General features: G+C 36.7%; 4 protein-coding genes across 8 annotated transcripts in view; all 4 read right to left on the minus strand.

Moving 5' to 3' along the window:
- LOC121086882 (DNA-directed RNA polymerase II subunit RPB1-like) overlaps positions 1–12473 on the minus strand; it is a 527323-nt gene that overhangs the window by 463282 nt on the left and 51568 nt on the right. The window lies entirely within an intron of this gene.
- Positions 1–12473, minus strand: part of LOC121086932 (translation initiation factor IF-2-like) — a 533674-nt gene that overhangs the window by 456050 nt on the left and 65151 nt on the right. The gene's annotated exons all lie outside the window — the stretch shown is intronic.
- The window catches only part of LOC121086877, a 503078-nt gene that overhangs the window by 447310 nt on the left and 43295 nt on the right, over positions 1–12473 (minus strand). The gene's annotated exons all lie outside the window — the stretch shown is intronic.
- Positions 1941–12473, minus strand: part of HDAC11 (histone deacetylase 11) — a 31010-nt gene continuing 20477 nt past the window's right edge. For all 4 annotated transcript variants that reach the window (XM_040591292.1, XM_040591290.1, XM_040591291.1 and 1 more), the window contains 3 exons: positions 10573–10669; positions 7284–7462; positions 1941–3910 (listed from right to left, as the gene is read on the minus strand). In XM_040591292.1, coding sequence (XP_040447226.1) covers positions 3668–3910; positions 7284–7462; positions 10573–10669 — 519 coding nt within the window. In that variant the 3' untranslated portion in view covers positions 1941–3667. The remainder of the gene's footprint in view (positions 3911–7283; positions 7463–10572; positions 10670–12473) is intronic.

The following is a 12473-nucleotide window of genomic DNA, read 5'->3' on the forward strand; positions in this document are numbered from 1 at the left end:
GCACAGCACCAAGACCTTACACCCTGCAGCTTTCTGAACTTGGCAAGCTCCTCCAGCCCCAGCAGCACAGGGTGAGTGACGTTGAGATCCACAATTACTAACTTCCTGACTTCTGGATCTGTCAGCGTTATCCCCAAAGCAGCTATGTTGCATGTAGAGTACAAACATGTCGTACGATTTTTTTAAGTACAAGAAATTCCCAAGTGTCACTTCACAGACCACAACACACATGTGCAGCCAGCACTGACAAGCATTGTGGGCCCTATTGTACGTGCAAGAGGCAGAAACACTGTTCAACAAATTACTCTTGGTAGCAAGACCAGAGGGTAGCAGGGAATGGTTTCAGGGTCATTAGGTTCCTCAAGCTGTGAGGAGCAGCAAGGAGTAGAGAACCCAGGAGCATGAACATTTCCTATTCACCAAACATAAGCATTACCTACCCTCCAAACAATAAGCTGTCTACCAATTAATTTTTGTACAATTTCTTTTTTTTTTAATCCCAGCTGTCTGCCTACAGCATTTCTCAAATTCTTCCTTGTATTCATGATACAAGTCTGGGAGTTCACCATGCAGTGTTTAAAATAAAATCAAAGTCAAACAAACAAACAAGTCATACCTTCAATGTGAAAGAGACTGATATTACCATCTAAAAGACTACAACCACAACACCCAGTGTTTTTAATGCCAAGTTCTATACGGTGCATTGACTGCCAGATAGGCAAGGGGGGCTGGCGCTCGACGTGCCAACTGTCAAATAGATGAAAACACCAACTCGTCAGTTTATTTTTTTTAAATAATTTCACACATGGATGACTAGCAAGAAATGCACGTCCATGCATTAACTATAAGCTATTGAACAATCCTCACTACTTCCTTCTTACATAACTTGAGTCAAAACTAATGTCTTGTTATGAAAGACAAGACCTCCTAGGTCTTTCTTCAAGATAGCTTTTTGTATTACGGGAGAATTTTATAGTCACAACTGCAATTAAGAAAACCCAAAACAAACAGAAGCAAAAAGCTCCACACTTTTCCCCCATAAAATCTGCAACCGCATGGCATTCTCCTAGCAGACTTGCTACTTTGAACTCCCTATGTTCCACAAAAGCTTTTGTCAAAGTTAAAAGGTTTTGATGGTGGTAGGTCAAGATAAGGTTTCCACAATGAAGTTTTCAGTGAACTCTGCCTAATGATAATAGGGTATTAACTAATAACAATATAGTATCTGTTGTCTAAATCCAACTTAAAAACAGTTTCACTGCTTTTTCAAAAAACAGGAGACATTTTTCATGGACTAGTTTCTTAATGTGGAGAAATTAAACTTCTGCTTTTAACAACCAAGTCAAATATTACACTAAACTGGAATTTTTGAAAAATATGAAGGAGTTGCATGTTCATTATGCACATGAATATTAAGTTCATTACAAAATATAGACTTGTTTACCAATTCTGGTTTTGTAATGAAAACGCAGTCAATATGTCCATTGCTTACCAATCACAAATTTTACACACGAGTCTGAAAGCCAACAGGCTCTTCTGCAAACATTTAGTTCTTTGAAAAGACAGTCATTTATAAAAGGACCTCTAACAAAGCACACTGCAGCCTTAACAGAAGCTTAGTTTACAGTTTTAATACTTAAAATAGGAGTTATTTTCAAGGTAACTTGGAATTAGAAAGTGACTTTAACCCCTTACCTTGATCTTAAAAAGTACCTGGATATAAAACTTCCAAGCCCACTTCAAGAGATCATGACACACATTAACTCTGAGAAGTCATCCACTGTTGACAGACCTTGTACTATTTCATGCTTAAGACTCTCTGCAGTTTCAGTTTATTTTTTAAGTATGAAAAACATGTTGTCTTGTCTTTTCAATAAACTGTTCCATGCAAAGTTTTTGATAGCCAAGATACATGTGAAGTGAAAAGAAAAGTCAGTCAGCACGGTTCAACATCATTTTAATCTCGACCACGGGAAAATATAAATGTGTTAACACAAACCGAAAACGTTCTGGAAAAGACCATATGGTACTAGGACAGGGGTTTAATTTATAGAAATGTAATTTATAATTTTATAAAAAATTATATGAAAGAATAACAACATCTTTCAGTAACATCAGACAGTATAGAAAAAATAAATCTCAACATTAGTTGTATTCTGATGGTCCTTCTAGTAAGAAATTTAAAAGTGCTTTTTAATAACAGTGTTGCAACTCAAGATTAGTGCAATATGTCAAATTTTTTTAAAGCAGATATTTACAGCAATTGTGCAAGTTCTTACAATTAACAAACCCTATCAATCTAGAAATTAACATTAAGTGAGGTAAGTATTCTAATTAAACATTCCTTAAATAGCTTACACACTGATTCTATTACAAGGAAAATATTAGTGTCCCTTCACAGAAAGACTCAAACTGAAACACGATGTGCAACTTGTACTACAAATCAGTGAATGCTTGGAAGTGAAAAAAGCTCTTGCAAAATATACAGTTTAGTATGTTTACGACCTAATGCTACAAACAGTACCTAATGCAAAATATACCAATTTAAATAAAATCAAACTTTACAGTTAAGGTACTGAATTCCCTTTTGAATAAACTCCTTAGTTCCGAAATCCTCCTAAAAGCTCCTGTATGAAGTTAGCACGTTAACTTAAGTGTAGAAATTTCACTGTATTTTTACGTGTAAATATAAACAATTTGGTTACCAACTACGATGCAACTATGAGTACGATTACTCTCTGAGCAAATGAAAAACCACAGCAATAGTTGAGGAAAAAGAAAAATCAAAATGTACTCATTCACTGTTTTATACATGACATGCTGGCAACAATAAAAGATTACGCATGTTTCTACATAATATTTTCTGCAAGAATTCAAAAATTTGTTTTATTGTTATTGTAGTTACTTTACTCTGTGATTTAAGATGCATAGTAACTATTGCCTTTTATATGCAGGCCTCAAGAGAGGCCGAAAACAGACCATTAACGCTGAGCCCTTATGGCTCATTTGCATATGGAGCCAAAGGCATTTCATATTCTATTTTGCAAGGTGTTTATAACTAGGATTTAAGTCACTATCAACAACAGGAATGAAATATAAATTAATGAGCTTTTGTTCTAATAGTCTATGGCTTAAAAGCCTACTAACTGAACAGATTTTGTATAGTATTGCACTTCAGTATTAAGAGCACAGAAGCCTGCACAGAACTCGTTTTATAATATTTCAATTAAAAAAGCAATAAATAAAATGCAGTATCTAAAAAAAAAAAAAGCCAGTCGGTTTAGCCCATATTTCTCCCACCACAGTCTGAACTGCATCATCTGAAATAGGTCTGGGACAGTGTTTGGATACCAACTGCATAGTTCTTTCAATGTAATACGACTACTCATAACAATAAGAGAAGCAATTAAAGCTTTCTACAGTAATATTATAAACTTAAAGATAGTACACTTGAGTATATGTCTCAATTAGCTTATAAGGACTTGTTGCCTTTGCTCAAGATAGCTTCAGAAGTTAGACACACTTACTCTGTGACTGCATATTACCTCTACTGTATTATTTTACAGGCAAGTTGAGTCTTCTGGAATACATTATATTAACCCTGATAATGATGTGGAGACTTCCTGCTCCTAAAACAGGAAGTTCTTTCCTAAAATTTAGTAACTTGTCATTGCAGCGACAAGTTGGTTAAGTCTTTAGCAGAGTCTCTAATCATCTGTTCCAACTTGGGACTTTGAACTGCACAGGTTGCCTGCTCTTTGTCAATAAGGCCCAGGTTGTGCAAATTGAGGATGGAATCGGCAATAATCCGTGCTGTCCTCTTCTGGTAGCCTCCAGATGTCACCATCAGGATTGGGATTCTGCGGCTTCTGGCAGCCTTGAACACTACTTCATCTCTCTTCACAATTCCCTGCAAGTTTACAACAGTTAAAAGAAAAAAAATGCTATGAATATGGTATTTTAGTTCTAGCCTATGACTTACGGATATCTAGTACTGGGTGTCTGATAAGTGATTAAGCCTTACATTTTACAACAGGAATAAAAAAAATTCATTTAAGAGTCCTGTTAGCTGGTTTACATGCATAACATTTTAAAAAGGGAAAAACAGCAAATAAAAAATTTCCTTATCTTGGTTTTAGAGGACACAACAGATGAAAGTTTTTAGTATAAATTCCTAGAAGAGTTCCAGCTGAAAGGCCATAAAGTCTAAAGTGACTACAAAGTTTAGAAATGTTCAGTCTATTTTACAGAGTGAGAGTAAGAATGTCTGAATTTTAAGTACTTCAGTTTGTGCTCATTATACATAGCATAATGACAAAAATTTAGCAACTTGATGATCAAGATTTCACAAACCTACAGAACCACCAAAAATTCAAATCAGATTTTACATGTTCACAATCACCAGCTGAATTACAGGCTTCCAGTTTCTTTTCGTAAAAGCCTATAGTTAATACTAGAAAAATCTATGGCTGAAGAAGGAGTTGCAAAATGTACATAATGGTAAATCCTTAAAAAGGAAAATAAATTCTAAATAATTTCTTACTAACAGAGAAGGGTATGAAACTAAAAAAATAACAAAGATACTGACCAAGAGGTACTGTACTGTCACTGAACACGTATAACAAGAGTTTGATTCTCCTGGGTTTCAAGTACGTACATGTGTGGGAAAAGAGAAGGAATTCAGAAATAAGTGAGAAGAGAATTACAATCTACTTTTGCATTAAGTAGTAAAAGCAGAGTGTCAGAGATACATAGAAGGCATAAATAATCCATTACAACTCCTCAAAAAAGGGAAAAAAACCCTAACATCATAGACACAGCTTACAACGGACAGCTCAAAATTTAAATAACTGCAAAAGCTGGAGAACGGAAAAAGGGATTAAAAGGCCATCAAATACAGAAAATTAAGGGAACAGCAGCAAAAGTGCTATAAAATGAATATGCACTACTCAGACTGGTTACAGGAAGACTGTAAATACATCAAGAAATATTACCCTGCCATTAAAAAGAAATTAGACCACAAACAAATGGTAAAAGGAAAGAATGAAGTTCAAATGTAGCTGAAAAAATACTTTGTAAAACCATACAACAGTAATGGGTTTTGTACAGTTTGACACAACCCTGTAAAAGGACAATGGGAGCAAGGAATAATAACTGAAAAGACAAAGGAAACTGAAGAATTATGCTAGAAACAAATCCTTAAAGGAAGTAACAGAATTACAGAAGGAGCTGTACATCCCTAGGGAACCATGACTGGATGCAGCGAACATTATACCACACAAGAACTGCAAGCAGCCACTATTCAGAGGAGCCTAATGGTCCCAATCCCTGCTCCAGCACCGCTAGTGGCTGAGCCTGAAGAACTAAGGGAAAAAGATACGGGCTTATTCCACCATTTGCATGTTACCAGGGGAAAAAATACATCAACTGAAGACTACAGCCTGAGACAGTTCCCACTTACAAACAAAGGTAAGATGGGCTTGCCTGTTATACCTGAAGCTTCCTGGCTATAGCCTCAAGCACCAAGAAACTATCACTCACAGCACTCAGAGGAAGCATACTTTTCAGTGGAATTAACACTGCAGCAAGATTTCAAAAGATGAATAACATCTGCACCGTACAACTGAAGACTGGACTCATCAGCCTTGAACAGACGAATCATCCAGACTCAATACCTTCAGTTTTGGCATTCCCAGTAGCCTGGGATTTCAAGCTTGGTGAAACACACCATTCACCACCTAAGCCAACGAGATCAGAGAGACAACACTGCCCTCAATTCAGGAAAAGGCCTGAGCTACAGAAACCTTTTCTCCATCAGGCTGTGCAGAGAAAAGATGCTCTACCTTTTCATCTCTACTTATGACCAGGAGAGTCATCTCAGCTTTCCTTCCCCATCTGTCTTTCTCCACACGGCACCCATCAAGCTACAGCTACTCATTTTCCTTGGCAATTAACACTGCTCCTTCTCAAAGGCAGAATTTTTAATCTTTTATAAATATTTTTTTAAAGTATTCTCCATCCATCACTAAGCCTCCATTTTTCTTGATGGCCACTGCTTTCCAAAAAGCTCCGTTCCTCCAAATCAGGATCTCAGATCTTACACCTCAGGTCATATCCTCTCCAAGGTCAAAACCAAACAAGTCCAAGCACCTCAGCTCTTCCTTCCTCCTTAGAGAGCCTTCTACACCGTGAGGAAACCAAACCTGGAGATTCAGAGCAGCTCCCAAGTCTTGGGCTCCTCAAGGAGTTTGCAAGGCAGTCAGCAACGAAAAGGCTGCTCAGTGACAGAGACAGCAAGAATGAGAAAATACATCAGGAAGCCAATAAAAACCAGCAAGTAACTAGAGCTCTGTGCAAGACAACTGAAGTATGGCAAAACAGAACAAAAACCGAACAGATCAAGTGATGACTTGGATAGAAGGGAATCTGAGAGCTCACAAATCAAGAAAGCACTTTTCTATATTGAACTGGTGGACACTAAAAGAGAACCAAATGTGCAAACAGGAGAGAGACAGCACTGAAGAACTATCAGAGAAGGAATCATTAAAAAAACCAAAAAAAACAAAAATGAAGGAAGTATGAGATAAAGTAAATTTTTCTTTATTTTGAGAAAAGCAGATCTGTTCTATCTGGAAGATGAAGACTTCTGTGAAGTTAAACAGAACAAATAAAAATTTAAATCTGGTACCAAACTGGGGAGAGAAGGTAAACTGAACAAGGGTAACAACTTCTGTACAGAAAAGAACATGGAAAGGGAAAAAAAAAAAATCTCTTCATTTGCTAAGAATACACAGACAAGCTGCACAAAACTGCTAGAACTAGACGATACCAGAAGAGCAGTTTAAAACAGCTGGGAGTGCTACAGAGAAAATTAAGTGTAAGATAGATACTGGGGGCAGGTGACAAAAAAAACATACTGCAATATGAGTTATGCGAGGAGAAAAGAAAGAACAAACCAAATGGAAAAAATAAAGGCAGGTGAGGTGTGAAACTATATGTCCCTCTGGTTACTGTCTGGATGTTCAAGATCAGCATATTTTAGAGAGATGATTAATAATACTGTAACAGGCACCTGAAGAACAAAAATATTTAGAGTCAGGAAGAGACAACAAAACATATAGTGAGAGAGCAAGGGAGATGTATCTGTAACAGGAAAATGCTCTGGTTTAGGGTAAAGTAGGCACCTTACCTTCATCTAAAAAATTGCTACAAGTCACTCTGAGGACTGCCTTCAACATCTACTGAGAACTGAAAGTCTGTAGGTATTTTAGTATTGCACAAACCTGAGGGGAAACAGCAAGTCCTCCCAACGGATCGCCATCCAGAATATCAGTCCCAGCATTATAAACAATGATGTCAGGTTTCAATTCATTTAATGCTCCTTCCACGTGAGTATGTACCTTCTGAAGATACTCTGTGTCCTCTGTACCCCATTCTAATTCCACCTTGCGTTTTATAGCACCTAAAAATAAAAATAATAAAAAAAAAGAGTACATTTCCACATTACTCAATAAACAAAGCATTGGTTTGAAAGAAAATGCAACATTTAGGTAAGCAACACGGAAAGACAATGTTTCTGGAAATTTTGTAAATACACTGCATTTTCACAGAACTTTAATGAAAATTATTCAACTACTTGTTTTCCCAGCAAATATAAGCACAACGACCTTGAAAAAACTCCATTTTCCATTGAAGAGAAACAATTAGATGCGGGGCCGGGGTGGGGGGTGGGGTGGGGCACAAGAAAAACAATCTCTGGTACACAAGTGGAAAATGTTATTGAAAAGCAGCTGACCTACATTGACCTACTTGTCTATTTACCAATCAGAAAAGAAAACAAAGAAAATTAACAACTTAAAAGTAACCTAAAAAAGCGTAAGCAGAAGAAAACACTGAATTGCTACTGAAAAGGAAAAAGTTGGGGGACAAAAACCCAAGATAAATATTACTCAGAAATTAAGATGTTTTATTCTTATCACAACACTCAAAACTTCACAGCAAGGGATCATGAATTTATGTGAACTGCTTTATGAATGTGTAACAAGCTTCAGCTTTGCCCCAAGCAGTTTCAATTTAGTGTTCTTACCCTGTAATCCTACCAGAAGAGCAAATATCTATTCTTAATTTAAATCAAATTCTTTCTAATGCTTTCAATAAAGCATTAGAAGTAGAACAGGAGGGCTGAGAAAGTAGAGGAAAGAAACCCAAGGTTATGCAGCCTAGTTTGGGGCGCTTTTATGGAGTTATGTGTAACTCCAAATCTGAATTAATCAAATTATGTCAGAGGTGTTTCACGGTATGACTTCTAACCTCACCATACCCTATGACTTGAATTAAATGACCTGGGAGTCTTACATCTTAAGTGTGGATTCAGCATGCACAAAGTGTGCATGAATGCATTCAACAACACAATGATACTTATTTATCCTCATGATTGCTGGGTAGGGTTTTTTTTCTGCTTTCCATCCTTGTTCAACATTAACGAAGCATTCTTTTACTTTCCTTTATTTTACTGCATCAACGTTAGCTTCAAAGATTTTTGTTTCTTTACGATATTTTTCCTAAATTAATTTCTTATTGTTGTATAAATGTTCACATAGGTCTGCACAGCTGTGCTCTTCTGAACAGCCCTTAGACCCTCTTCAGTGTCAGAATCAGCTAGCTGGATAGTGCTTTAGAAGAGGAGGTAAACATGTCAGTGTGGGGAACAAGTAAGTACTGTTCTGATGAAACCATTAACAAGTTGAGATGCGAATAAGATTCCATGCCTCTGCAGGTCTCTTGTCTTCATCTCCACCACAAAACACAGAATTACAGTGATTAGTTACTATTCAGATCAGGGAATACCAATGTACACAAAGATGGATCTGTAGGTTAGAATGAACACAGCTTTTGCATTCAATAGCCTTTTGTCCATCTCTTGCAGATTAGTGGATGTTCTTATACAGCTTTGAAAACTGCAAAATGACACTCTGACCAACAGCAACGCTTTAAGGCCTGAACTTTGAGTTGCAGCTGTGAAGTTTTTATGCTCCCTTTTCAATGAACTAGTCCTTTTCTCCATCCATCTTCTCCTTTCTCTTCCTAAAATTCTATGCAATTCCAAACTACATCCCCTTAGAAAGTCAATATGCTTACGGCTAAGCATTAGGCAATGTTAGCTAGTTGTCTTTTCTTTGTTTTCTGATGAAGTGTATGTGGAAAAAAAACCCCACCACGTACAGAAGAGACTCTTGTAATAAAACATGGAGAAAATGAGTAGGAAGTCCAGCGTGACAGTGATCAGTGAGAATTTACTCTAAGGATTCAAACTCTCAGTTTCTACCTCCCTTCAAGAAGATGCCCTGTCTGACCTCCTCTTTGTCTGGTCACCTACCAGGAAAGAATTTAGAGGATTTAGGCACTCCTATTTAGACACCCTTATGCAAACTACAAGGAACTACACATTCATACGCCTTTGGCCACAGCCTTCTGCATCTCATGCTCCATCTGCAGAAAGGGAATGCTAGTATTCCCAGCTCCACTGGAGAGGGGAGCTCAGTATTTCGGATTTGCTAACAAGGGCATACTCTGCTTTGGTCTTAATCCATCTGTTCAAAACGTTGCTATTTGATGTAAGAATAAAGGGATGCTTAAGAAAAAAAACCCTATCTTCATTTGCTTGCAATTAAGTCTTACAGACATGATGTGCTTTAAATGGTCATTTTTTTAGTTTAATACCCTGAAATACATACACTACAATTTTCAAAATCTTTACTAGTCAAAAAATAAAAGAGGTACAGTGCATTGCACCTAATTCTTGCCAAGAATCCAAATCAAGTAGGCTTTTCAGAAAGACACTGTAACTGAAGAAATTCAACATCAGAGGAGTATCTCCCCCAATAATTTGTGAATTGAATCATAGTTTAAGGCTGTAATAAATGACAGCGTAACAGAAAAGATCAAATAAGCTTTGGGCTTCTGTATTGCAATATAACTGTTAACCAAAACCCCACCAATTGTGACAGGTCACCAGACACAACAGGCACATCAGAATAGGGATAAATAACAAAAAAATCAAGCACCAGCTCTCCACATTTGTATGACTTCCTTTTACTTCCCAACTTGTTTCACGTTCAGATGCATCCTGTTTTCTGCATGCTTATAGAAAGTTCTACTGGAAAGACAAACATCTAAATGTTATAATTTGTAACTTTCAAAAGAACATGAAACCTCTTTACACAGTATTACCTAATCCTTAGTGAATTCTTTTATAAATTTAGTGTAAGGGAAAGATTAAGTTCTAAGAGTTATCTTCAAATCAAAAGGATTATTTAACTCACTGTTCTAAGGGTGGCATGAGCTTTTGCAACACCCACATCTTGCATTCCAGAAATTCATTCCAGAGGTGAAGGAAAACACTACAGTGATACTATTGTGACATATCAGAACGATCATTGAAAATCGTATGTTCAATATGAAATTTTAAAAAAATCTAGCTAACATTGTTGCAAGGAAGCTTATTAGTAGATAAAGTTATTTAACACCACAGTGTCTTTCCCATTTTGGAATATCCATTTCAGTTATACTTACGTTTAGCAAATCCATCCCCTGGATAAATATATCTATTGTACACGTCCATAATATATACTCGAGGATCATCCATGAAGTCCCTCTCATGGCCATTTCCCTGAAGGAAATTTACAGTCAGCTATACCTATCATACCAACAAAGAATTAAATAATCTGCAAATCCTAGAGTAATTAAGACTACAAAAATCTAATACTTAAAACTACTGTGTCATTCTCTTATTTATACCTTTGAAAGTTATTTTGAAGTATAAAGTTTTGGGGGCTTTGACAAACACCACTCTGAAGACTGCTAGTATTACCAAGATCAACATCTTTGTATCTCTGTGAAGGCAACTGTCACAGATCTCATTGCACAGGCAAGGAAATAATCAAAAATTACAAGCTAATTGTTTTCAGCAGCATCACAACAGCAACTGTGAGCACCAAACAGATCTCTCATCTTCCAACTGTCCAAAAAAAAAAAAAGTCACTTTCAACTGCTGCAGAGATACTCATATTCTTATACAAGGATTAATAAATAAATACAGCAGACTACAGCTCTTCTGATAATTCAAGCCTTGGTGAGATAAGTAATCCCTGGGAAAATTACAAACATTAAAGACCCACAGTTTTACATATAGTTTAACTTCAGGAATTCCCTACAAAAAGACCCTACTGGTTGTAAAGATGAATGCTCAAGTGAAAATTCAGATTCTATGTATTTCACCTGCCCCACATTTCTGAATTGAAACAGTATTCTTTTGGCTCTCATTTAGACTTTTGTCCACTAGTATAAAAATAATCCTTTCACAGCAATCACTAAGATAATTTTGTGGAAATCATTGTATCATACAGGACTACAGCCCCTAGCCCCAAAAGAATTTCATTCAAACTGTAGAAACAGACATTTCCACAGATACATCTTCTGTAATTCAGTTACATAATTCATGTCTTCCCCTCCTGGAAACAAAACAAAAAACAAAAAAAGGAGAAAGAAAGTAAGAATTACTGAGCTAAAGGTAGCCAATGTGTGTGAAAGGGAATGGGAAGCACCAGAATTGCATTTTTTAATTTAATTTAATGCTAAAAAACTGCAACTCCTAGTTAATTCTTCAGCACCTTTAGCCCACAAATAAACAGTTCAGGAACAGAAATCTAGGAAAATGAGAGCCTCTGGGCGAACCATTTTCTTATGAGAGGTGAAAGTGCCAAGGCATTAAGAACTGGAATGTTTACAAGATGAGAGTATCTGTGCATTTAAAAGGATCTGCTGAGCTACCATGTCACAGACCTCTCACTCCCCAAACAAGGGAAACAAAGGGGTGTTTAGTGCAGACAGATTAGCAGCAGATACCTGAAAACCAAAATACATTCCAAGAAGTTTTTAAAAAACAGAACAAAAATCACCCCAAAAAAATCCACAGCCTGACAGAGACTGCTGAAGGGAATCATGAACACAAACATCTTTCTGTTGCATAATCTATGTCCTTATTTCATGGTAATTTTACGATGCTTTAACTTGCAGATAAGAGAAATGATAGAAGATGAAAACCTTGCAGCCATTAGGCTTCCTCACTGCCATGGAGCTTCTTAAAAATGGTTAATTTACACATAGTAAATTATCTTCAACACTTCAGATAGGACATAGTTATGGTGCATTAACTGCTTTTCTAAAAATACTACTTCCCTCCTTTCAGGATTTATTTTGGAAATCCTACCAAAGACGAGATTTGTTCTCAGTACCCACAATAAGTCACTTTACCAGGTGAAGAGTGATGTATTCTTTACTTCACTAGCTTGAAGCCAGACTTTCCATTAAAACTCCGAAAGTCAAATTCATCCCTGCAAAGGTTGCTGCAACGATCACGCATGCTGAACTAACCAACCACAATTCCGTTTTAAGAGATTCTTGTTTCTTCTGGG

Source organism: Falco naumanni, chromosome 4 (assembly GCF_017639655.2).
Source record: "Falco naumanni isolate bFalNau1 chromosome 4, bFalNau1.pat, whole genome shotgun sequence".
Lineage (NCBI taxonomy): Eukaryota > Metazoa > Chordata > Aves > Falconiformes > Falconidae > Falco > Falco naumanni.